A 27,845-nucleotide genomic window follows, 5' to 3' on the forward strand; every position below is an offset into this window, starting at 1 on the left:
CGCCGTGTTTTTTCATGGTCGTTAAAGACGGGCGGGGCGTTTCTTGTTTGCTTCGACGGCAGGCCTCCCGAGCGGGGTGATATTATCGCATGCACCCTCCGAGCGACGGAAATGGGCCGGCTCGTTTCAGGGGCGTAGCCAGGAGTTTTTTTCGGGGGGGGGGGGTTCAACCATACTTTATATATGTTCGTGCGTGCGTTTGTACGTGTGCGTGCATATATACGCAAGCAAAATTGAAAAATTTCGAGGGGGGGTTGAACCCCCCCCCCCCTTTGGCTACGCCCCTGGCTCGTTTGATCTCTGCATCGGCCGCGTTCGTCGCCCCCGTTCGCGCGCTTTTACCCGCGGTAGAACATACAATGCTCGGGGGGATCTTATCAATTTGGACTTCATGCCGGAAGGACATGGCGGCGACGGCAAAAACCGGTCGAGACTGTCGAGAATTGCTGTCGCAATAATAATAAAAAAAATGCACACCTCTACGCACTGTTCGAAACTTCTCACAGATGTCTGACCATCCAGTATCGTTCGCGATTCAGCAGAGCATTATCAGATGGACTAACGTACCTGCGAAAGGCGAGTAATTGTACGTACGCATGACGCTAGCGTGTTTGTGACGACGACTGTTCTGTATACATGACAATAATGACATGCATGCCTTATTCGTGTTTTCGCGCGTTCGTTCAGGCCAGCGGACATTACGACCTGTTGCATTACGACCCTGGGACCATCCAGAAGGCGCTACTATGTCGCACGTCGTCTACATGGTGCTAGCAGCAACGAGTAAAGAAGTGGAGAATGTGAGCCGATACCAAATGTAGCACAGCGTCTCAAAGTGCAAAGCCGACAGGAGGGAAGAATGAGAAAAACTCAACACGTTCTCGCTCTCATATGAGATTCGTCGCTACGCCGCATGACGCACGTGAAAGACCATGGCAAGGTTGACATTTATTTGCGCGTTTCATTCCCGCTTCTTTGGCCTAATATAGGAACTGGCGTACGCCATTCCCCCTCTCCCCAACCCTACGCGAGAGGACTGGGAGGCGACGCTGCTTAGCTGCTCTGACCTGGGGGCCCAACAAGCCCTCATTGCGCGAGCTAGAGCAGCGGTGTCGTCCAATGACGTCCCGGACTGAGGATGTCACCTAGTCTGTAGGGCCCTTTCAGGGGCTCATACACTCTCTTTTATAATAAAGTTTTCACCACCACCACCACGCACTCTCGCTCTGCGACGTGATGCATGCACCAACCTTCTCAAGGAGCTAGCCTGATTTGGCCTAACGGTTACTGCACCAGACCGACGAGGGTATCGATGTCGGTTTGTTGGTCACCCTTATTGAATTAGGTGTAGTGCAACATCAGGGCATGAACAAAAGGACCTACCAACACAAGCGACAGGTCTGTCGTTCCTTCTCGTGTCCCGATGCTTCGCTACACTTCGCCCAATTCAATAAGAGGCTCAGATTCGATCGGACCCTTATCATTTTGATAGAATGAAGCCCGTAGCTAGGCGAGCAAGGAACCGACTTACCACAAAGTGATGGGTATGACGCGAATTAAGAGCGGCATTAACAGTTGACCCCGGCCGGATACTTCAGACTTCCGAGCTGCGCGCGTTTTTTGGTTGTTGCTATAGGTGGTACTCGGCAGGTATGATCACGTGTTCTCAATGTATATCGTATTCCATGCTGCGCCAGTCGCTGCGCGTTACTACCGACAGCTGTCCAATGCCACTTCGTACCGCTAATTGTCACTGGACTTGTTTTAAAAAATGCAGACTGTATCCGTTGCCCATACTTAAAGGCAGTATAAACCACCAGGTGTATGAACCACATATCTAATAAAGCTTGCTTTGAACGAGGCCATAACATTTAGTACCGCTACGCGGGACATGCTGTATTTTCTAAATCTATGCATAAGCTTGTGAGTGAAGTAAAATAATGTCACAGAAAGAAACTAAACAAAACGAAAGTTTGTTTTCCTTTTTAATAAACAATATATAGAGTTTCAGAAATGTCAATCAAATAAAAGCACGCCGGATACTTAAAAACGCCCACAGGGGCAACGGGCACTTAGATTCTTATTTACAAAAAGGTTTCACAAACGCAAGCTGCATGTGCAACTGTACAAAACGAGTGGAATGTTGTGGCCATGAGGATGCCCATATATGTATATATAAGAGTTTGCCATGATGCATGCTTTTCGAAACTTCTGTGCGTGCCACCGCGAGATACATGCAGTGAGAGGGTGGAAACATTCAGTTTGCAACACGAGGAAAACTTTTTTTTAACATTGCAATAGGCAAGAAAGATCTCATACCATCCCACTGTTTGGCATTTTTAAACTTCACAGGCACATCCAAGGAAAATTGAAGAATTGACTGCTTTGTGCACAATCTCGAGTGGCGTTACGTCATGTCAATTCCACAGCAATGAGTAGCTTCCTGCAAACATCTAATGAAAACAATCGAGTGCCTCTCTTCAGATACCTTCCTTGGTAACATGGAACCTTATCCAGTTTACATAATATTGAACAGACAAAGAGCGAGAAACAAAGATAACTACACGGCGTGTTTTCCAGTTCAACGAGCACCAGTGAGCCCCGAGTGGCAGCCAGTGCTGTCTGGCACAAAGCATACAGAACGGACCCAGCACACCTTAGGCGACCTCCAATGGAGTTCAGGCTGTGCACCTTTTAGCGTTTCGTTCACAGCCAACATATTTGATGGACACAGTATTGGAAGACATGTTGAAAACATTTCATAAAGTTCCTCTTAAAACAAGACTACAAATATCTTCCATACTTCAGCGAAGTTATCTTATAGCTTTTCTTTCGCGTAAAAATAAATTTCACATTCAGGATACCATTAGATCAATGCGAGTGGCAGTACTATTTTCCTTTTTCACACAACTGGAGAGAAACTAAAGCTATTAGGCTGTCATGCAGATTCTCACTGAGCTCATTCAGATATAGTCAAGACATGCAACCTAAACAACAGTTATTTTCAACTAAAGGGGTTCAGCTTGCTCTGCACACTAGACAATTTTGAAGGCTCACGAAGGCAGCCCTGAGTTGGCATGCGACTAAAAACTCTTGGATGTCATGGTCTACTCTTCAAGGAGGCAGGTACGGACAAGAACTTCGGTGACCATGTAGGGATCCATGTTAGACGACGGCCGGCGGTCCTCGAAATATCCCTTGTTCTGCTCTGCAACGGCCCGTGGGATCCGCACACTGCAGCCTCGGTTGGCCACTCCAGACGAGAAGTCGTGGATGCTTGACGTCTCATGGTGACCAGTTAGGCGACGCTCGTTGTCGCGGCCCTGCTTTGGGTCGTAGGCCTCAATGTGGCGCTTGTGGTGTTTCGCCAGGCGAGCGATTGCCGCCTCAATGGCCCTGTGGTGCAAGAGAAGAGGCAGACTCGTCTTAATCTTGCAAAGGCACTGGTTGTATATACTGCGAAGTGCGCGACTAGGCGCAAACGACATGCTATCGTGCGCAGCACCAGCTGCGGAACGCCAGCCACGGTGGCAGGGGACTTCGCACTGAGGTTTGCAACTAAAATGAAAAATAAAGGCACTTAACCCTGCAGCTGTAAGTTGCGATAGCATGTACATGTATTTCGCGCACAGCGCCGCTGACGCACACCTGTGATCAAAAGCATGCGGACCAGGGGATACTGCAGAAAAAAACATATGGGCAACTGAAACCGGCAAACCTAAAGCTGATTATTGTGCCCCTTCTCTACCTCTGTCCTCGTTTGTTTCGCGCTGAAAACCACTCAACATGTTTAACTACATCCAACTCGCCCAAACGTCAGCTCTGATTACGCTGAGGCGTTTGCGACGCCGAATCTAAACTTCAGTTTCAGGTTACATGCCAAGGCGTCGAGAAACCTGTGGACCAGGCCACTGACATGCGAGAACCAAAAATCGCACTTTTGGTCGCAGGTGGACACGCTAGTGTCGAACGCTGGAGTTGCGCATTCGGGACTGCATAAAGGATGTCTACGGAGAACGCGTGGCTTGAGGCAGGCCAAATTTACGCATGCGCTGCTACCAATGATGCATGATTAGACGTTGATTATCTCAAACCAGGCGTAGTCGGTAGACGTCGCCAGTGCAGTCGCTTGAGCGTTCTATACAAGTATGTTGAGTCTGTACACGCGCTTTGGCTTATCAATCACTACCTCAGGTTCAACACGACGAACTCGATCGGGCATGGCGCAGATGCTCCGCGCCACATTGAAGACCGTTTTCGTTGCGCCCCGGTACTTTGGCAGCTTCCAGAATGCTTGCCAAAAGTGAAGGAATGCAAGCCTGCGTAACAAGGGGACTCACTTGATTCCACCCTCAGCCCGCATCGCCTTAGTACTGAAGTTTGTGTGCGCGCCAGCTCCATTCCAGTCGCCGGTCATGGGCTTAGGGTCGAAGGTAACCACGATGCCGAAGTCCTCGGCAACGCGATGAAGAATGTAGCGGGACATCCAGAGCTCGTCAGAAGCACTCACGCCAACACAGGGACCCACTTGGTACTCCCACTGCGCAAAGAAGGTCAGTACATAAATAATCACTTCAGAAGGAAGGCTAGTCGGCATGCAGCATACACCGCCATTCCATTTTCCCTTTCATTTCATTCCATTTCGGACTGAAATGCGTAAAAACGGCACAACAGAGCAAGACGTCCGATTTGTTTGCGATCCTATATATGTATACACCTCCCTGCCAGCTTTTCGGCGAACTATTCCTATCCGTGCATCAGGGAATACGAAACCGTAAGCAGAGTTACACATTTGTTTTGACAAAAGTTCTCAGTGCATTCGCCGTTTGTGGCTAAGTTTGCAACAAACGACAACGTGAATGATGCTGTCACTGGTGCGGAAGAGCGCCACCAGCGCGTAAAGACTGCGTTGAAAAAATTCGCACCGAACTGCGCAGTACCATGGCAGCATTTGTGACGATCGTCGAGAATCGTGCGATTGCAAGAATATTGGTGGGGCCGTCTCAACCCCATTTCTGGCAAGCTCGTATTAATCTTCTTGCGGTGATATAGCACCAGCGCACGCATTCATACGAAATTCCATCAACACGACTTCACACGCCACTTTGTTCTAGAAAGCGCTGCCATAAGGGAAGGAAACTCCTGAAGCGCAACGTACGAGCAAAAAACAATCACGACTCTCAAAAGACACAGAAATGATGCAAATAGAGATTAAAATAAAATTTAAAAAACCAGTACACACACACACACACACACACACACACACACACACACACACACACACACACACACACACACACACACACACACACACACACACAAGCGACGACAACAGTCGTACCTGGGAAGGCATAACCTCGGCGTTGGTTCCAGAGACGTTGATGTTAGAGTAAAGGCAGGCCCTATAGTGGGCCTCGACCACATCGCGGCCCATTACACGCCCAGTGCCGACGCCACAGTAGTACGGCCCCTGGGGTCCCGGGAAGCCGCCCTTGGGCCAACCAAAGGGCTTGCCTGTGGTGTCCAGGAACGTGTACTCCTGCTCGATGCCGAACCAAGGTTCCTGGTCCTTGACCTTCTCCATAGCAGCAGCACACTTGTTTCGGTGATTCGTTTCTGACAGCGAAAAGAAAACGATTACTCTCGACGCCATCGATCCAGCAAAAGGGCAGATATTCGCATCATCAGGAGCCAACATTCCCGATATTGTCGCCTCACTAAAACCTTGCAGATGCGCAAGTGCTAACCAGCCGGCACGCTAACGAGCAAACAGCGCTACCACAACTGCGCCAACAAACGTGGTCCTCTCCTTGTGGAGAAGACCGGAGTACGCTCAAGGAAAATCGCAACGCGCCAAGACCATGAAAAGCTGGTGCCACCTCACGCGCACCTGTTGGCTCGTTGTTGGGCCTGTACGTCTCGCACATGACCAGCTTGTTGTTGCCCCTTAAGAAAGGGTCGGGAAACACCGCGGCAGGCTTGAGAAACACGTCAGAATTGGATCCCTGGGCCTGGTAAGTGCTGGAGCCATCGTAATTCCACATAGGCAGCTCTAATAAAAAAGAAAGAGAGAGAGATTACAAGAAGTTCTTTGAGCGCGACCTGCGAAATTAATTTACACAAATGCCATTTAGCGCAGAGAACTTTGACAAAAGCACAGTAGCAGTTACCTTCAGCACTCTTTGGCACAAAGTTGACGGTTCGTGTCTTCGAACGTAGTAGCTCTCCGGTACCATCAATCCAGATGTAAGTGCACAAGGACTTGTCCGAGGGCATCGGCAGGTCCAAGTAGTGGAACATCGTGGGCTTCCCCGCAGTTTTCTCAAGGCGAGTTTCTTCGCCTAAAACGAAATAAAATTTGGAGACGTCACCAACAGCGCTCTCCAAATCTGACTGCTTGCTTGTACGAGCACAAAAGATAATACATGATAGGTTCTTGATTACTGTCACGTCCTGCATCACCTTGCTTTATCATGGCTTACGGTACATCGTTGGGGGTTACAGCTCGTTTCCATTCCTGAGCTGAATAATCGCGAGTTTGATAAACCGGTGCCGGAGGTAAGTATGGTCAATAATATCTAGAATTAAAAAAAGAAGTTAATGCTGCTTCATCTGTCATAACCTCGACGGTAAAGACCACTTCGACTGTAGACGCATACGTTACAAGGACTCGTGATTACGTAAGCGCTCGCGTCAACTGCAATCTTGCTTTTCCGCACTGCCGATAGAAGATTCAGAAACGCAGCACCTCCAGGCGCAGGCGGAAAAAAACGCGGTTTTGCAAAAAGATTATATATATATATATATATATATATATATATATATATATATATATATATATATATATATATATAACCGAATTTACGAAACTTCTGCTTCATAAATGCTTTTTAACGTTAGCCGGCCGATTTCGATAATGATATGTCTAGCATCATGACTGAAATATTCTACGAAAACGTCTAGCGTAAGAGCTTTTTGCGAACACTGGCCCTGCTGTCCGCGCCGACATTCGAGAAGCATAACCAGTGTGGCAGCTCGAACGCTTTTAGGAAGCCAGACGTTCAACAACTGTGTTCCAGTGGTCAGTTTGCATGTTTGGATACGTATCACAAGGACGCCAAGTTCGCACCCATTCGTTGTTTCGTTGCGATTTTTTTAAGAAGCTAAACACGAAAGACGCAGGCGGCTGAACTTGCATCCTAAACGCGCGGCATCCAGCTTGAGACATTAAGAAATGATCAGAAGACAACAATAGAGGGAGCGACACGAGCAACCCAGTGTGCCTATGTTCTCGCAGCTCTCACCGTTGACGCTACATAGGTACGCAGTCTCCAAAGGACCCATACGTGGGTGCAAACGCTTAGGCAGCCCATTTGTGCAGATCAGAGAACTTTAGCCACACTGAATAGATATATGAGCCGTATGCGAATGGCACCGGCATCCGTCATTTAACTACTCCCTTTTACCGGGCGGGAATATCTGGAGTTTGCCCAACAGCCATTTCCGCATTGTAATAAGGTAATTAAGAAATAAAAGAATGTTTTCAAGACAGAACGCTACACAATAAACAGCTTCCTAGAGGTAAGCAACCGCGAAAACCCCGTAGAAAGTGATCCACCCACAGTCACTGCGAAGAGCAGAGGGTTAAAAAAAAAGAAGAAAGGCTTTGAAACCGTCAGAAAGCTTACACGTGGGTACATTAGCACTAGTTGATACATTCGGTGGGTTTAACGACCCTGTGTCTGAGCAGCACCGCAGTACTGCTCACAGACTGCATTAGTTTGCACCACGGTTTCTTTAACGACCACCAAACATTATTATAGCGTAGAAGAGTTACAATTCGTTCATTCATCTTTTTTTTTTCTTTTTTTACCGCAATATACATTACGTAACTTTTTTTTCGTCTTAGCTTATCCACTTCCTGTCCCTTCCCCCCCCCCCCTACTGTCACAGCAAATGTAATTATAGGCAGTTACTGCGCGATCAGTTGGAACTTACTTTTCATCACTACATTTAAGTACCAACAACCAGTCAGAAATACTACTACTGCTCCGCAAAGTTCATACGACGAGGGTTTGCGCAAATAAGCATTTCAAGAGGTGGCATAGGGAAACAGTTACAAGGGCAGCGTATACAGAAACCCCAATTAAATGCCACAAGTTTCTTGTTCTTTCGCCTTTTCACTTTCCTCCCCACACACGCACAAAAAAATATCACGAACGAGGCGATGCGGTTGACGCACAAGCAGTGACGCCGTGGCCGCACTCGCCTATTAGATAGCTGTCGCGAAACTCAGAAACCGCCGGCTGCGTGCTTCTTGTGGCGAGCAAGCCCCAGCTGCGGCTAGAAACAAGCATTGCGGCAAGCACGGGTTGAAAAGACGCACACGCCAAGACGGCGCAGATAGCGTGCGTAACAAACAGGACGCTGCTACGTCAGGCGCCACGCCACTTTCACCCAGACTAGGTCCGACGAGGCTCGGAAAACATGCCCGAATATAACTGAAGACAACAAAAGACGGGAGGCCTGCTGCGGCCCGGATAAATATAAAGAAATATACTCGACTCGCAGTCGTACTAACGAATAAAGAAGCCAACGGACAATGCAACGAAGGAAAGCTCAGGGTGCACTAATTTGTTTAAGTGAAATGCAGAACTGAGAGAGAAAAATGAAAGTGGACGAGACAAACCCCATTATAATCTTTGGTAGTTGTCCAAGTGATGAGTAAGTTATTGTACAACGTGGTATTCGGGCGGCATGTGGTGGCATGGCGTCTTCCATCTTTCAAGCGTTCATCAGCGTCTGGAACAGCCCAACGAAAGGCGCCTAGCACGGTCATGGAAACGAGTGTTTGGCATGAAATTTTCGCAAAGTTTGAATCTTCCTGATGTGCACAATCTTGCTCGTCGGCTTATATTGTCCTAGAGAAGGGCTTTTATTTTACAATCTCGAAATATTTCAACGAAGCCTTTATAGAAAGTCTTCTACTTTTGCAGTTTTGTACCACTGGTACAATGCATTAATCTGCTTCCGACATATTCACATTCTGCAAGCGCAGCTGTATAGCACATTGGTTAGGACACCCGCCTTTGGACCGTGGGCGCCTGGGTTCAAACCCAGCACCGCCAAGAATTTATTTCATTATAGCGATGACCGTCATGCGTGACAGACAGGCAGACAGTTTTCCCGGTGAGTCGGCATGAAATGCTTACGCATTAAAAAAATTGACTGCATTCAGGCCCTGTAGAAGTCGAAGGTGTTGAAAACCACCACTATGCAAATGCAGAAGCGTGATAAGGTGGGCCAGTTGGTAATGACCCAAAACACCAAAGAAGAGAAAGACACAAACAAGGGCGACTCGTAAGCTTTATAAGCATACGGCAACGAATTTCATGGGCACGCGTGAGGACGTAGCTATGAGCGAAACGTGGCGAAAACGGACCTGCCAAGTGAGTGTGTATACGACCCGCCGGTCAGACAGAAGTGAAACAAATTTACTAGTGAAATCGACCCGCGCCCCATCTATCGTTAGCTGCAGCAAACATACCGGGTTCAACGCTTGGCGGTGCTGGCGTCAGTCGAAGCAGTCGAAGCCAGAGTCACTCGAGGCCACGCAGCGGAGCGTTCGAGTTAAGCGTGCTGACGGCTGTACGCACTATTCGCTTCAATCACTGAAGCTTTTTTTTTTCCTCTCGGGAGACGCTGCCGCGAAATATCCCGAGAAAGTGGTGACTAACAGCTTCACTGTGAAAAAAAAAAAATCTTGCCGCAGATGGGATCCAAACCCGCACTTGCGATGTTCTTACTGTAATTAGACATCGCGACGCCGTTTTCCCATCCACTGCCTTGGGCATTATGTATGTACTCTATGCATATCTAGACCAGCGAATAATTCGAAGACCTAGTTTCGGAGCCCATCAGCGGCAAGAAGTTTTTTTTCGTTCACTTTCACTTCCGTTCACTTGAGCATTTTCACATTTAAATTAAAACGAGTAATTCATAATTTTCTCGGTTATACTGTCTGTTGGCTTCGTAGGATTAACTTTTCTAAATGGGGCCCTCAGCACCACTTTGTCTCGTTCCTAATAATCTGGATGATCCAGTAGCGTCACTTTCATTAAAACCAAAATTAAAATGTCACCTCTGTAACGTAAATTTCTAAAACGAAAACACGCCGGACGAAACGCTTTATGTGAAAGAAAAAGGGGGGGGGGAGGCAATTTTTTTTTCCTTTTTGCAAAGGGCAACTGGCAGCAAATGAATACACGCTATACACGCAATTGAAACATGAATACACGTAAAACTTATTTATTCAAAGGCGTACGAAGGGCACAGTATCGCATATCACGCTTTTGGGAAGGCGTGTAGCAGCTGCGATGACTACGTGCGTGTAACGCAGCGCGACGAACAGCCGCGAAACATATCTTTTCATACTTTTGTTTGAGACATTGCCACAGAAGCCTATGAGGCACTGAATAATAGGGGTGTGCGAATATTCGAAAATTTCGAATAACGAATCGAATAGCATTCTATTCGATTCGGTACTCGAATCGAATAGTACATACTCGAAATACCGAATATTTTTCGAATAGTTTTCGAATAATTAGCGCCGACGGGAGAACCCCAAAACAATAAAACTTTGGAATAGTTAAAGGCCATTTTTCTTCTTTTAATCACTAAATTACCAGTATGCATGCAGCCCAAGCTTTTATGAAACTACCGACGCTATATTGATTACCGGATGAAGGCGTTTTTTCATGAAAGCTCCATACTGCTCAGTTTTTACTATGCTGCCTCTGCATCGCATTAATCAGTTCCTGTCGTCATCTTGTAAGAACTGAAGGTGCAACTGCATTCAGCTTCATGAATAGCAATAGATGCAAGGGTTGTGTTTGCGTAAATTGTTCTTGCAGATACAGCTTTCAACACCGATGTCTACATGCCTTCAGTGCCGAGGACCATGTTGCGATGGCAGGTTTATGTGTTTCATTACCGCCTTAGCTGTATGCATAGTCTTCGGTTCAAAATTGTTTAGATTTTATGTCTCACTTTTATTTAAAAGCAGGCGACAAAGTATCTGCAGTCACTGCTTTATTTCAACCTACAGTTAGAAATATTTCGAAGGTTGTGGTCGCTGCTGTATACGAGCTTACCTCAGATTTCATAGCTGTGGTATTTTGAGTCAGTTAAAAGTAAGCGCAACGCTCTTTGGTGAAAGTTCGTGAATATTTCTTTCAAACAAAGAAAAAAAAAACGCTGCGGAGTTCTAGGACCGTTTTGAGAACGGTTGTCTTACTATTCGAAAACTATTCGATTAGTATTCGTATTCGATTCGGTGTCGTCACTATTCGATTCGTATTCGATTCGGTTCCAAAATTCACTATTCGCACACCCCTACTGAATAACCTTGCTATAACCCGTTCTTTATTGCTATTTGAATAATTAAACTTGAAATCTCACGTGCCTAGGTGCCTTAACACCTATACAGTAGCGAGCGGTGTACACATATAAGTACTCCTTTAGAGAAGGGTACGAGTGTCGGACTACGAAATATTTCTCATGAGCTCAGAATGTTCAACATCACAGAAACAAACGTTCATCCAGGCGACGTTTCTGCTCGTTGGCTTCTCGTGCGCTAAGATTAAATTATGCCACGCGTAACCCGACTGCCCAACTCCACCTTCCTCCCTTGCCGGGTGCGTGTACATATACAGAGAATGGGTGACACGTTTCCGCATATATGCGCTTCAGCCGGCGAAGCTTGATCCTGCCACGACGACGAAAGCTTCACGGTCTAACACGAAGCTTCAGCGCGGCAAAGGGCTGTCGTCATGCGCTGCTACGACATACACACCTGATCAACACTGTTTTCGCAGACGACTGCTGATGGAAAACGAGATTGCATCACAGCTGTAATGCGCCGAAGCTCAGTGCATTCGAAACAGCGCCGAGCGCTCCAGCACATGCGCCCGCAAATAAGAGTCGCATTTCTGATGACCTCCCACAGCTGGTGCGAGCACGTTGCAGAGCAGCTGTTTCAACGGATACAGGGAGCAAAGGGCGGAAGAAGCGCTGTCAGTCATCGACGGCACGATAAACATAGCGCTTCGGTTTTCGTACAAGCGGCACGGACCTGGCGAGCGGCTCCGGGTGATTTATTTATAACTGAAGCTGACGCATTTACCAGCGCACCGGAATATCACAAAATGCATCAAAAGCAAGCAAGCAATGGGAACAGCACGTTGGAGAGACCGGAGAGGGTGTGGATCCGCTGCTGGTGCATCGGGATAACGAGAGGCCGCCGCTAAGAAATTAAAAGGTTCTCGAGCCCTTCACTCATCCCCTTTTGTTTAATCGCATTTTTTCCCGAGCCCGGGGTAGTCGATTCATTTGGATAATAAAAATAATAACGTGAAGTGGTCAGACTTTTAAAAGAAATAGGGCACGACTCTGATGAGCGAAGGTGCAGCTCGAAAGAGGTGCGGAGGGATGCACTAAGGAAAACAGTCTTCGTATAGGATGATCACTTCGCAGTGCAATCCATAGGCCACCGAAGACAACGCGCTCGCCGAAAAGCCGATACTGCGCCCGCGGAGACGTGCCGGATTGGGTATCGTGCCTGCCTCAGTGCCTCGAATCTCCGGCCGACGAAGCGTGAGCGACTGAGCCAGGCTCTGCGTTGCGGTGCTCGCCGTCGCCACAGGCAACAGTGGCGCAGCGGCAGCAGCAGCAGCGCCGTATCACGTGCACACCGGTGCCCGCGAGCACCGGCACGCTCGTGATCGCGCACGTGTTCGGGGCAGTGCGCCGAGGCGGACGCGGTCACGTGCCACTCCGTGGAAGACCTGCGCGCTGCGTCACGGGCGGGGACAGCCGGCGGCCCGCTTCCACCGGTGGCGTCATCCGCAACGCGCGCGCACAGCTGACGAGGCAACGGAAACGAACCGCAGAGAGGAGCCCGCCCCTCCACAGAATCTCTCGCTCCATATGCCCGGTTTCTAAGCGCTGTTTACAGAATTGAACGGGAAAACACTGAGTCAGAGAAAAAACGAAAAAAAAAAAAAAACCGGAGAGGTCCCCAAACGTTTGCGCTGGAGTCTAGCCAGACAACCGCCCACGCGGCTGGGAGTTTCACACGGGTGACAATTCGGCTGTACGAAGCGACAGCCACAAACGCGGCTTTCGTTACAGCCGATGTAGTGATGGATCCGGGAAACCTTAGAAGCGCCCAGGAACGGCGCAACTATAGAGGGTAGAGGTGTGCGAATATTCGAGTTTCGAATTCGAATAACACCTAACGGAATAATTCGATTCGACTTTCGAATAGCCAGTATTCGAACTTTCGAATAATTCGAAAGGACGAATATCCAAAGCGCCACAAAGCCCAATGGTGCAACTTGGTTAGAGTGGGGTGGCTAAAGTTAAGGCTAACATCGTTACAGTAGAACTTTCGTTGAAGCTTTCAGCGCGTTCCTAGTTTAAAAGCGAACACATGTTTATTTAAAAAAAAAATGTCATTTCAGCACGTAAAAAAACACGTGAGAAAACTGTCAAGCCCTTTGCAAACTTCGCGTCCGAAACAAAGGCACGGACTTCCTGCGTAGTTCGGTTGCGCAAGCCGCAAGCACCGTAAAACGTCCCGACTATGGCCCGCAATACCCTCAGTGATTGGCTTCACACGTGAAAATTTGTTCACGCTGTGCAGTCGCCAATGCCGCACCGCCAAGCAAGGAGCTGCACTTTATCCATGTATCGCTGAAATCTCCCCATTCCTGCTACTGAGGTGCCCAGTGAGCGCATGTTTTCAACCGCAGGAAATAACGTAACATCAAGGCGAGAGAGCCTGCAGACAGGTCATGTGGAACAGCTTGTGTTTCTGCATGACTATTTGTAGTCTTTCGGTGGCAGTCACTCACCGCGTTATGTGCTCGAGGACATGGTCAGATTTTATTGCGTTGTTTTTTCTTTCTATTTTCAATAAAATCTCTCGTATTCGATATTTTTGGTCACTATTCGGCACTATTCGATTCGAATTCGATTCGAAATGAAATTTCACTATTCGCACACCCCTAATAGAGGGTGTTTTTTTTTTTCAGATAATACAGATTTTTTTATAAAAATCTTATTAACTAGCTTTCATTAATTAGCCGCAACAGTGGAATTTCAGCTGCGGCGAAGTACTTCTGCCTCGACGTAGAGTATGTGCCAAAACGATAGGAGCCTTACTGTCATGGCATATTTAGTTAAAAAAGTATTGTCTAAAAAAAGTAACGCCCTGCACGTGCTCTTGAACCTGCGTCACCCACGCGAACGGGTAAACGCGTTTTAGCATACGCAAAACGTGAAAAAAAGGAGGAAGTGCGCAGCGCCCGAAAAAAAAAAAAAAAATCTCACACAAGCAGCGCTGTTTTTAGCTCTAAAAAATATAGCCACGGAGGTATATCGAAAAATTTGATTATGAAGCAACGCCTTAGCGGGATTTGAATGATACTGCCCACTTCTGGCAATAATATTGCACCTAAAGCGTTTTTACAGCTGGCCATTACCGAAATGCCGCCACCTCGACCAGGATTGAACCCGCGCCCAGAGCTCGGCATCGCAACGACATAGCCACTAAGCTACCGCTCTGTCACACGGCCACCACCGAACTCCATTTCACTCCGTTCGGCATTTAACTACCTGATGGAGCATTACGAGAATGGAGTTGTGGCCGTGCTACACGGCTTGGTGCAAGCTTTCGACGGTTGCCGCATGGGGCAGAAACAGCGCTGCTGCGCTCGTCGAAACGTCCAATTTTTTTGCCTCTGCAGTCGCCGTTAAAGCAACAAAAACGTGTTTTTGTGTGTTGATGAAGTGCTTGGAATCACCATTGCTGTCAGAGTGCTTCTGCGTGCGCCTCACACGTGCAGAGACAAATATCGCGCGACGCTTCACAGCGGCGGCTTGGCGAGGCGTTGGTGTGGAGAGTACAAGCTCTGATGTCCGAAAAAATGCAACTAAAACTTACACTACGGGGCGTGAAATGATACGCAAAAAAGAGCATAGTTTTTAAAATTATAATTGAGCTCATTAGGACGATTTTGCTAGTGCGGTTTTCAGCGTAGCAGTAGCTGGCTGGGAACGAGAGTACTCCATCGAGCCGAAATGGTCTTTACCGAACTCCCTCCACCAAAAGCTCCTTTTAACTTCCCCAGCGAAACGGTGACCGTGTGACATGAACCCCATCTCCCTCGAGGAAAAGACGAGGGAGTTAAACGGAGTACACGGGTGCCCGTGTGACAGGGAGAGAAGCGTTGAGCTGCTTCAGGCAAAATACACTTAAAAAACAAAAGAAAGCTGCGCTTACCACCAATTCCCACATGCGTGGGAGCTGTCGATCTTTTTTTTTTTTTTAATTTCCGTTTAGCGAATTTGGCCCTGATCTGTCCTTGCGCCGTGTTCAGTGAACGTATTTTTTTTTTCTTTTTAGGCCCACACTTCCGAACGCTTATTGTGTTGTAGCTATGAACCGTCGCCCATCGGATCTGACTATGCAGGTGTATTCCGTAGTGCACAAAACTTCTTTCCTCCCAGTGAATTCGCCTTCATGTTCGTGCACGAGTTTTGCTGTAGCTGCTTTGTTTCTCCCACGTTGACGTGCTCGACTTTCACGTCGACTCGTTATCGACTATATGTATGCCCGTGCGGGCACTGACCAATAACGGCATCTGATCAGCGCATCTTACTGCTTATGCACATTATTATCATAGAAAAAACATTTTAATGTCCGTGTACCGTGTCAAGAGAGCTACAGTGTACTAAATTTAACAGCGACTTTCTCAAAATAATGGTTTGCCTTCTGTACTTATTTTACATTTCCGCAGTAATCAAGCGTTCGCAATCATTTCCGTCATTTCACCCCTCTCTTTCGTTCGCCCGAACTGCGCTGAGGCTCACTATAATGCAATGCTTTTAAATTACACGTAGCCAAAGTGGCAGCGATAGGTAGAGTCAATGCGGCCTGAATATGTACGCGATCTCAAAACAAGCCTGCAGGCACAAGGAGCAACAGATGCCCTTAGGGCGGTTTTAGCTGCACTCACAGCCAGGCCCGTAGCCAGGAGATGGGGGGGCCCATGGGCTTGGCCCCCTCCCCCCGAAATTTTGGTGAAGGTGTTTTTACCAAAAATAAATAATAAAAATAAGTGTTTTTCTCAAATAGTCAATGTTTTCAGCAAGTGCCCCTCCCCCCCTCCCCCGAAAAAAATTCCTGGCTACGGGCCTGCTTGCAGCACTCGTCAGCGGTTCGCAGATACAACTACAGCGGATGCAGCGTCGTCGCCAGCGGACACTCCGTAGATGGCTAAACATTGAAAGCAATCGTGTCCGTTTTGTTGGCGCAGCATTGAGTGAGGGAGTAGCAGTTTTCCCCGGCTATAGTCGCGGCGCATTGACATTGTCCCACAATCACCGGCACGGAACGCCAATGCCATATCAACGAGCGGCGCGACAGGCGGTAGTGGCCATCCATGCTTCCCGCTGCCTTTAATCGGTCAACGCAATCGTTAAACAACCGCACGAACTGATTAGTGGTCGAGGCTGCGAAGGATATGCCGGCGTGCAGGCAACGAGGTGCGATGAGGAAGGAGCGCTGTCAGCCTCGCGAGCAGTGTTCCAACGTTACGCCGGCTGGCAGCGTGCCCAAAGAGTGACGGGCAGCCTTCGAGCCTGATCAGTGGCGACCTTAGAGCGAATCCAGGGGGGCCGTGGACAGTCTCGCAATGAGCGCTCCGACGACGAGGCCCCAACGCTGCGATCTACGAGTCGCCAGAGGGGGACCAACGCGGAGCACCAAGTGAAAAGGTGACCCCCGCCGTACAAAGATGAAATTCCATGCCGCTGGACAAGTGGCAACGGACGAAGGAAGCGTTATGTCGAAACAGCCGAACGACATTTGTGCGGCCGCCTTGCGAAATGGCAGTGCGCCAATTGTGCCCTCGCATCGCTGGCGCCAGCGACTTCTGCAGCCCACATAACGAAACGCTAGCAACATGCAGTACTACACTTACCGCCGCGAGCCTGCCAGCTGCATGTTATGACACAAAGAGTACGACAAAGACAGGCTTTGGCTCGCAAAATTTAGCCTCGTAATCGCCCTGCTAGAGCGCGCAGCCGAAGCAGGACTCGAAAATGACCGGTCGAAAATTGATGTATTGATTCACGAACAATCGAGCGGAGGGAAGCACGAAAGGCATATACCCTGACTGAGGACACTGCCCCTGGGAGGTTTTGAATAGACATACATTATAACTGCTAACAGAATTCTTCGTTACAAATAAAAACGCCGAGTTTTGGTGGAATGCAGTTGAGAAAACAAACGAACATACAAGTGCCACTTCAGTGCGCTTAGTGGTTACGGAGCTCGGCTGGTGACCTGAAAGACGCGGGTTCGACCACGGCCGCGGCATTTCGACGGAGGCAAAATGCCAGAGGCATATGTACTGTGCGATGTCAGTGCACGTTGAACTCCAGGTGGTCGAAATTATACGGAACACCCCCCACCCCCACTACGGCGTCTCCCATAGCATGAGTCACTTTGGGACCCATTAACAAACCCTTAAACCCCATTAACCAACCAAACAAACGCGCAAGTTACCTTTACAAGCGAAGAACACGGTAGGACGTTCAACGACAGTTTAAATGGTGCGCGCATGGCTTGCTCAAGCAAAGCATATTAACAGATTCTTTGATATGTTATTTTACAGGGCGATGAGAGAGAGAACAAAGGAAACAAGATTCTTTCCCACGTAGGCTGAATAAAAGCGCGTCAAATGACTGCGGCTCGCGTGGCGTCGAGTGATGCTGCTCCGCATAACGTGTTATGCGTTACAGCATCGCTAGACTACACGCGAGCCTTTGCTATTGAGTTAGATTTTGCACATGTTCTGCTTTTTGGAGCTTGCTTTGGATAATACGATCTTCAAAATATACAGTTTATTTCCCGGTTCCCGCGAAAACCGTATCAACGAGATTCCACTCTATACCATATACCTGACATCTAAAGAGCTCAGTACAAATAATATTCAAATGCGCGTTTCAAGCCACTTCTACAAGCAGCAGCCGCATTCCTTATCACTTTCGGTTAGCAAACCTGTAATAAAACAAAAGTAACGCTCGGCGCAAAGGCTTTCGCTGCGTGACCGGATGATAGCGCGCGCGCGAGCGTGTGTGTATGTGTGAGTGTGTTATGTATTCACCCTAACCACTATCCTAGCGATATCGAATAGCGTTTCCGCCTCGCACGTCGTTATCTTAGTAAAAAAAATTTACTGCTATTCCCTGACCGTGAACGCGTGCTGCGCTTTGCGGTCCCTTTGGGATTTTTCAAAGCGCTACGAAAGTGCGCTTTGTGTCGTCGGTTCCTTCCTTTTGTCCTTGTTCCCATAGTGCGCCTATTTGCTTTAAGATATGAACCGTTACCAACTAGCCCAAATGGCTGTTTTGCTACGAAAGTTCAGACATGCTACTGATCCTGCTCTGCAATGCGGCCAGAGGTTCGAATCGCTCTCTCTCTCTCTCTCTCTCTCGCCCTTTTAAATAAATAGAGCGAATACAAGTCTCGGACATTAACGCTGAATAACAATGTCATTTATAAACAAGCAAATAGCGTAGTATCACGCAACTGCATGCTTGCTGCATTCGTTACTTGATCAAAACTCATTAACTGAACATTGTGATTGCCCCTACACAAATGTTCGTTAAAATGTCACCGTCATAGCCACATACTTCGGACACCTCGCCAGCGTAATTATCAGGAGCTCATGGTTGATGCGATTTACCGCACTTTGTCTTTATTAAGATCATAAAATGTCAGCAAGTTCCTGCATTTTAGTTTCATGGTGGCCACCGCAATTAGTTCTCTTCCGCATGCAGGGGGAGCAGTATTCGTGGATGATAGACGTCCGCTACAAACTCGAGCTCCGCGAAGGCAGCTGGATCGTTGTTGGCGAGTCATTTGACGCTTGCACGCATATGATGTGCAACAGCCGATGTTTCACGGAAAACGCTATTACTATCAAACTGCTAAGATACGAACCAATCTTTCTTCCACGTACATGGAACGCCGCAGTGCTGTATAACCTCATGCGGATTTTTCGTATGTTCACCTCTTAACGTAAGTGCAATAGCTTAGACAGGGACAGAGTAATCAAGACGACACGAGCGCCTACACTTGCTTACTATGTCCCTCGAAGTGCGCGCTATTACACTTCCATTACATAACAAGCCCAAGCTGCTCTTTCCCTTTCCCCCAGTGTAGGCTAGCAAACCGGACGCGCGTCTGGTTGACCTCCCTATAGTGATGCAGAACTATCGATGGTACTATCGATACTATCGATAGCTGAGCCACTATCGAACTATCGATGGTGAAAAATACTATCGATAGCGCTATCGATAGTAAAAAAATAAATGGTACTATCGATAGTTTAAAATCAACAGCACGAACTCATTGCAGAATAAGGTAGGTTCCCCGCGCACGTAGTACGTGATGGAGCCAGAGGAGCAGGCTGAAGGGCAAGAAAGTTGACATCATTGCGTTTTTCACCAGAGTGCTTTGCTGACACATGATCACAAACTCAAACTGTTCAGCTGTAGCGGAAAGGAAGCCTTTACATGTGGTAGGACTGCGCAGCTTCAAATTGATGTTGCATTTTATGATTTCAAAATAAAAAAATACCAAGTTGATTCTAAGGTGTAACTGGTTGCTTTTGGATAAGAATTTATTGATGGACATATTTCGCCATTTTGACAGCGGAAATAATTTCTCTGCCAAAAATTGCTCATAAATTAAGCGAAGCTGGTAGTAGGCTATCGCACATATTTTGGCTATATGGCCGGCCAGCAACCGCATCATTATTCACACCACTATCGATAGTATTGTCACGTGGTTGTGTCGGTGAAGAATGCTGCAGCAAGACTAGGAAATACGGAGCTCTTTGTTTGGGCGAACTTGTGTCCAGAAAATCAAAACTCAAAATAGAAGCGATACATGCTGCGCACTGATAGCAGCGGGAGCAGTCGTCAGCTGTTGAGTAATCTGATCATCGGTGGAACGCGTCGTCCTTTATATATCAGTCATCAAACCTTTCAGCGTTATCGCTGGTGCTCGCGTAAGCTCTCGAATAAACTTGACTATTCGCGTCTGGCGCGTAATCTTAACAGAATGATCTCAAACAATTGTGAAGCTTTTCACACATTACGGCGCGGTCTTTGTCAAACGTTGCTAACAGTCTTTGTGGGTGAAACCCGAATACGTCAAAACAAAGCAATAAACACGCGTGGCAGTAATATAGTAATATCGCTATACTAATATTAACGATGGTACTACCGGTTGCACTATCGATAGTTTGTCGATAGTAGCACTATCGATAGTTTGTTTACACTATCGATAGTTTAAAAAAAACTATCGATACTATCGATAGTCAATTTACCGATAGTTCTACATCACTACCGCCCTACCTTTTCTCCTCATCTTCACGCATTTGAAGAAGCTAAATTCATGGAGCACGGAGAAATTTCGGATACTACCACAAAATTCTCCATACCAGGTTTTGAAGCGAGAAGCTAGAATAAGCAATCCTTCGAAATGAAGGTGATACAGACGAAACCGTGCAACAAATAAAGGGCACTGCTCATGGTACCGAAGTCAATGCTTCGTGAAATAACGAGTAGCGAGGGAGAGCGAGTGCATTCATTTCGACCAATCGCAAGATCGAAGTGGCTTGCAGTGGCACGAGCGCCGGCTCCATGCACTGGAACGAGTCAGACGCTGCATGGGGCCGTCGCTTCCAAACCACGGCGGTGAACGCTGTACAGGGGGCGTATTTTCAGTTGGCGATATGGTCGACGAGTTCTTCAAGACTCTGGTATGATGGATTGGCGCGGACGTTGCTTCAGCCAATGGGCACGCTAGATTCTACGTCACGCAACTCGAATGTGATCGTCTCCGAGTGCGGCCCCAGAAGCGGCTGTATACTGCTCGGCATGCCCGAACAGGGACACGGGTCAGACACGCCCCTGTGCGGATGACCGCGCAAAAAGCCCGAGAGGAGCCGCGATCGGCGCGATGCAGCAGATGACGAGTGATCACAGGCGGAAATGTACGGCTGCAGATCCTCGGGGACACGCGCTTCGGGAACGACGGAATAACGAGCTGTGGGGCGCCGGGAAAGCGCGGCGCTGTGGGGTATTTCGCGCCGGGAACACGCCTCGTCACAATCTAGCTCGCGCGCATCCGGAGAGTTTGCCGGCAGGGCTGTATAACCGCTTGGCGCAAACTGGATTTCATTTGGCTGCCGGTCGACTTGCATTTAGGCCGAAGTCAACACAATATATCGACTGCCACAAGTGAGTCAACAGCATGGAGTTGGATCATCAGAAGAGAACGAAGGACACGAACATCCCAAGGTTTATTTCGAAGAGAACTGAAAACCCAGGAAGCCCTTTCTTTTAAGTGCACTTGCTGATCAGCATATTCGCTACAACGATTACGTAAACATGCAAACAGGTGGAATTTTTCATCCACCTCCGGGCGACGCCCCGCGCGAAACGATGTGTATCAGATGTGCTGCTCCTGAAATCGGCAGGCAGCAGGGTCCTGTCGCGACAAGGCTGAAAGAAGCGGAGAAAAAGCTTTCAGATGCACATCGCTTGACTGCGTGTAAGCGCGCGCGCCATGCATGGTGCATAAGAAACGGCATAAAACGTGCGCGAACCACGTCGCAAGAGCTGCGATCCCTGTGAGCGCACGCTGATAGATAATAGGGAGCTTTCGAATAGCGTACGCTAAGTTAGCGTTAACGGCCCGCTATTTCCGTCACTTAACGGGAGCCCACAAGCGGTTAGTGTATGACGCATGCGCAGTTGCGCGAAAAGCCAACGCGAAGCTTTGCGTACGCTATTTGAAAACTATTGACGTATCCAGGCACCGCACGGTTCTACAGAAGCTCAGGCGCGTTCGTGTTGCAATGGGAGGAAGGGGTCGGGTGAATACCTGCGCGTGCACAGACGTGAGACAAACGCTGATGGGCCCCACAGCTGGTAGTACGGAATTCCAACGCAGCCGTCTCGAAGGCCGCACTCGAGACAAGCGCCTGTTGCTAAGGTAAGGCTGGCTGGAAGAAACGGCAGTCCGCAGAAGCTTCCTCTGCGTTTTTCTTGAACTCCGCAAAACATCGCAGTATAAGCCGGATCGGACCACTGATCCCCTACAGGAGCGTAGGCAGAAACTGTTTTCGGGGGCGGGGGCACCACCTTGATCTGAAGCTGGGGCGGGGCAGTCATTTTGTGCTCTGTGTGCCATGGCAAAAATAAAATTCGAAGGGGGGGGGGGGGGGTACGGGCCCGGTGTGGTCACTAAGGGCAAATAAAATAATTTATGTCAGGGTGAAAGGTAAATGTTTGAGAACGCCTAAAACGTCAGGATATTATCAACAGCAGTGCTTTACTAATCGAGAAATTAAGATAAATGTAAAACATGCACGATAGGCGCCACCAGTGGGGCATTTCGGAGTGAGCCCGATGAGGTCAAGAGTCCCGAGTACAATTAATCACTAGTACTCAAACTACTTATAATAAAGAAATTAACATTCCGTACATTACAAGATTTAATACAATGCTGCTTTTGTGTTTCATTCATGGAAAAAAGAACGTTACGTTACCAAGGAGAACGGCGCGTGTGGTTTAATCTAATGGTTTGAAAGTTCCGTTTTCGCCGGGCTGCTCTCCGCTCGCGCGGTCGCATCTCAGTGGTGGTGCTTTGCTCGCTCATGAAAGTCGCGTAAAGTTCGACAAAATGCCGCGTCCCTGTTGTGTGTGCCTGAATGGTGTGCGCCGCTTGAGCAACAGCAGCAAGGAAACCGACGCGACTTCCCAACGCGCGACGCAAATAAACCCTTACGCCGAGGTGGCCGAGTGCCGTGCCTCTGTGACAGTGTGCTAAACAACCAAGAAATCTGCGTGTGAGCTCGCCGCACTTTCGTGCAGAAGGTTACGAGATCAACCGCAACTTGGGGAAGGCTTGTAATGTGTCCTTCAGAGCAGAAGCCGCAGCGTCGGCTGCCGGGCAGTAAAGGCAGGCAACGTTGGGCAAGGCAACGCTAGGAGGCCCTTTCCAGGCGGGCGATTTGAAGTGCGCTAACGCTGTGCGGACCACTAAAATGCGATTTGCTTTCAAAATGTGCATTTCCTTGGCACGAAACAAGTACTACGAGGTTTCTGGAACGCTATTTCGGCAGTCAACGTCGACTTTATACATTTGTCTTTAGTGTCCCTTCCTTTAACGTGCACCTAAATCTAAGCACACGGGCCTCTAGTATTTCGCCTCCATCGAAATGCGGCCGCCGCGGCTGGTATTCGACCGCGTGACCCGAAGGTCAGCAGTCAAGCACCATAAACAACGGCGGGTAGAGTTTCACCATAGTAAAGGCGGAGGGAACCGAAGTGCATTTTGTTTAATCTTCGGTGCTCACTATTCACGTTTACCATTGCCACAAAACATTACTGCGTCACTGATTAGTACTTGAAAATATCGCGCTTCCTTTTATGTAAGATACTACCCATACATGGACTATTCGTCATCTGCTGGAAGGGAACGGGAAATGAGATGTGATGGTGGGCTACCGTTGGTGGTCGGAGGGTGATGCGAAGGCGAAGCTTCTCTAGACCAGGACAACCAGCCTTGAGCTAAGTGAGGAGCAGCAGTCGTGCACCTTTCTCTTTTTTTTTTAAATCCTATGCCTCGGGTATATACACCGCCGATGTTGTCACACGCCATATAAAAAAAAATACAAAAGAACGAGGATGCCTTTAGATATGGTCAAAAAGCTGTGTAACTTCGGAGCAAGCAGGCGGCGGTGTGTTGCATTCTATACTAAACAATGGCTCGAGGAGGCGCCCAGAAATGCTTATTGCTTTGACGTTTTCCGAGAATTCTGAACCAGCGACGTGCTGCGCAATTACTGTAGCAAGGACAGACAGAAAGGAGCGCAGACTACCAGTTGTTGATTGCATTGAACACAGAAAGAGTACATGGGCAAAATAATCATGTTACACACGGATGCGAAAAAAAAACCAAGAAATAAAAACCTAAGCACTAATTTTGCCACCACACTAACGCAAGGCGCGCAGACCATTTTTCTCTCGCGAATTTTCCCTTGTACTATAGGGGAAACGGTCATAATGACGGCGCTGCAAAAGAAAAAAAAAACGAAACTCCAACTTTACAGCAGTATAAGAACAAAAACAACAATGCTAACAGCATTCGACGCCAATCACAACAATAAAGATATTTAAAGAAAAGCGGCGCACAAAAAGACGGAGACAAAGAAGAGAACCACACACAGCGCTGCACTCACAACTGAAAGTTTATTCAGAGGAACAAGAATTTAAAAGGTAAAAACCGCGCATGACAAGTGAGGTACAATTTCTTGTCTACAATTTCTCGATCTTAACCTTCGGTTTCAGAGTTCCCATATTTGCTGGTGTTTTGAGCCACGATCAGTGAAACCAATTCTTAATTTTGGATCAGCCCACTCAAAGGTGGTAAAGAGGGGCATCGCCTTTACTTGTCTTAAATCCGCTCTAGAAAAATCTTGCAGGCATGTGTTGGGCTCTAGTTTTGCTAAGCAAGTTGCAAGACTAGAGGAAGCAGGGTTCCCCCCTAACATAATCGTGGCTGTTTGCGATAAGCTAATTGGTGGTTTAAAAGGACGTGCAGCTAGGAAACTTAATGTCGATCGGGAAAAAACGAGGTTCGCAGTAATTCCTTATATGCATAAATTGGCACATGGGCTAAAAAATGTTGGTTCCCGCTACGGAGTTGATGTGGTTTTTAGGGCACCCAATAAATTGGGAAAGATATGTGCTTTGGTGTCAAATAAGCTAGACAAGGACAAGCCAGATGTAAAGAAATGTGCCGTAAACCATAGAAATAAGTATGTGCCTTGTGCTGTGGGGGTGGTGTACCGCATTCCTTTGTCCTGTGGCCTTCATTATGTCGGACAGACGGGCCGCTGTGTCAATAAAAGGTTGCGGGAGCACTATCTCTCTTTGCATAACGGCTCGCCTTCCCATTTGGCATCGCATTGTGCCACGTGTGGGTGCACACCTGTTCTGTCTAACACAGTTATTATTTTTAAGCACCACGATCAATTCACCCGTGAGGTTTCTGAAGCCTATCATATTAACAAGTCACGTGATGCTTGCGTAAGCCAGACCTCGGTTACATTGCACAAAAAAGAGTTTACTTTTATTGATGAGCGTATCACCTAATCACGTTGTACCTCACTTGTCATGCGCGGTTTTTACCTTTTAAATTCTTGTTCCTCTGAATAAACTTTCAGTTGTGAGTGCAGCGCTGTGTGTGGTTCTCTTCTTTGTCTCCGTCTTTTTGTGCGCCGCTTTTCTTTAAATATGAATATACACCAACTCGCCCAACTTTCTATTCTGTTACAACAATAAAGCTAGTGAAAAGATGACCAAGTGAACGAAAAAAAAAAAAAAACGTATGACCCCACACACAGCCATTGACAATAGCAACTTCTTTGTCTGAAAAATCGAAGGCATGCTTGCGCACTTGCCATTATGATGTGTCATGCAGAAAGCCTCAATTCCGTTTTGTCACGCGCTTTTGCCATGACCCCGATTTGATCGAACTTTGTTGAGCAGCCGCGACTTCTCGAATTGAGGGCTGAGGATAAATGCTCTTCAAACTAAATGGCCAACCATCTGCCTTTTGCAACTTGCGCAGCATACAGTCAATTCAGCATAAACCAACTACAGTCGGCAAGAAAATTTTACTCTGATCTTTTTTTTTTTGGCTGTATGTCTAGTTTTATTGATTTTTCGTTCATACGTCGTGGTACCTTGATGCGCTGTTTTGTTACTGATGGCATGTGCCGTAACTGGTGTTGTATCGGGTTCGAACAGAGAAAGAGACGGAGACAGAGTAACATGACTCCCGGTGCGTTGTGTCACGCCCATGCGAGCGCCCCACAACGTCTCTTTATTGAGGCTCTCAAACCGTTTAATCCCACATCTCTTTTTCCCCCAAGCGGAAGAATTGGTCAGTTCCGGTACCTGACGGGTTTCACAATGCGTCGACCATATCTTGAAAACACGCCCTTTTCTTCACTCAAGTCGGGGTCAACGCTGTCCTCTTCATCCCTTGATGTAGCCACCGTTCCTGGTGTTTCTTGGTTTGCTTCCACTTGGTCATCTTCGATGTCTGCGTGATCTTCCCTAGTTGCCGGGGCTGGAATCAAATAGTGTGTGTTCCGAACGAGTTGTCTTCGTGGAGTATCGACGACCCATGATCTTGGATTGTAGCTCTTCTTCACGAGCCGGCCTGTAGTGCCAGGTATTGTCACCCATACTGGACTTCCTGGGGTCATTTCGCTTCGATCGCTGGCTTTATGCCTAATGTTGTAGCTTTGGGTTTGCTTCCGCTTCTCTTCTTTATCTTTCCGGCGGAATTCCTCATGGTTGGGCAACTTAGGGGTCAGCTGGGATGGCAGTGTAGGTAAAGTCGTCCTGAGCTGTCTTCCCATTAGGAGCTGAGCTGGAGTATATCCACTGCGTCCTGGAGTCGTCCTGTACATGAGGAGTCCTATATTTGGGTCTTCAGCTTTTTTGAGGATGTCTTTGGCAACTTTCACCATCCTTTCTGCTTCACCGTTGCTCTTGGGATAGTGCGGACTGCTCGTGACATGCTTTATTTGGTATTCCTTTGTGAAGTTCGCAAACTTCCCTGAGGTGAACTGGGGTCCATTGTCTGACCTAAACGTCTCTGGTATTCCGTGACGGGCAAACAACGACTTCAACAGAGCTATCACCGTATCCATAGTCGTGTTCCGCAGATAACATACTTCTATATAACGGGAATAGTAGTCCACGACGACCAAATAGTGCCTGCCTTTCAGTTCAAACAGGTCAGCAGCAACTTTCTGCCATGGATAATCTGGTAGCTCTGACTCAATCATGGGCTCCACTCTTGGAGTCCGTTCTTGAATGCAGGTCGTGCAGTTTGCGACAATCTCTTGAATTTGAGTACTTAGTCCTGGCCACCACACTGACAGTTTCGCCCTTTCTCTACACTTGGGCACCCCTTGATGTCCCGCGTGCAGTTGGCCAAGCACTTTCCTCCATAGAGACTTCGGAATGACCAACCTGTTGTCTTTCACAAGTAAATTCTGTTGCACCGTGAGGCTGTCTCGGTATTGGAAGTAGGAGACAATCTCAGGCGCAATTTTGCCCTTGCCTGGCCAGCCTCTAGTGCAATACTCTCACTTGTCGGCACACTGGGTCATCAGTCTGTGCAAACTCTATTTCTTTTAGGTAGTCACTCGATGCTGGCAGCAAACTTGTCACTATCTGAACATATGCTTCGACCTCTTCTTCCATACTCTCTGCAATTTCTACTGGGGCTCTCGAGAGTGCATCTGCAATCCACATCTCTTTACCCGGAACATGCTCGATGGAGTAGTCAAAACGCATGAGTCTCAGCTTGAATCTCTGAATCCTTGCTGGGATTCTGTCTAGTTCTCGATCGCCTAGCAATGAGATCAGAGGTTTGTGGTCAGTCTGGACATGAAACTTCGTCCCTACAAGGAACTTTTCAAAGCGTTCGCATGCCCATGTAATAGCGTATGCCTCTTTCTCAATCTGAGCGTATCTTCTCTCCGTTTAACTCAGTCCTTTAGACGCAAATGCAACTGGCCTTTCACGACTGTCCTTGTCTCTCTGCAACAACACAGCACCAAGACCGAAAGAAGATGCATCTGCAGAGACTATCAGCTGTTGTTTGGGGT

The 27,845-nt window shown here is 47.8% G+C and overlaps 1 protein-coding gene across 1 annotated transcript in view; it reads right to left on the bottom strand.

Moving 5' to 3' along the window:
* Positions 1–1,972: 1,972 nt before the first annotated feature.
* The window catches only part of LOC119402050 (glutamine synthetase), a 34,689-nt gene continuing 8,816 nt past the window's right edge, over positions 1,973–27,845 (bottom strand). The window contains exons 2-6 of the mRNA XM_037669134.2: positions 6,171–6,341; positions 5,891–6,052; positions 5,342–5,616; positions 4,341–4,540; positions 1,973–3,396 (exon numbers count right to left, since the gene is read on the bottom strand). Of these exons, the coding sequence (XP_037525062.1) occupies positions 3,108–3,396; positions 4,341–4,540; positions 5,342–5,616; positions 5,891–6,052; positions 6,171–6,341 (1,097 nt within the window). The 3' untranslated portion in view covers positions 1,973–3,107. The remainder of the gene's footprint in view (positions 3,397–4,340; positions 4,541–5,341; positions 5,617–5,890; positions 6,053–6,170; positions 6,342–27,845) is intronic.

This window comes from Rhipicephalus sanguineus, chromosome 1 (genome assembly GCF_013339695.2).
Source record: "Rhipicephalus sanguineus isolate Rsan-2018 chromosome 1, BIME_Rsan_1.4, whole genome shotgun sequence".
Classification (NCBI taxonomy): Eukaryota; Metazoa; Arthropoda; class Arachnida; order Ixodida; family Ixodidae; genus Rhipicephalus; species Rhipicephalus sanguineus.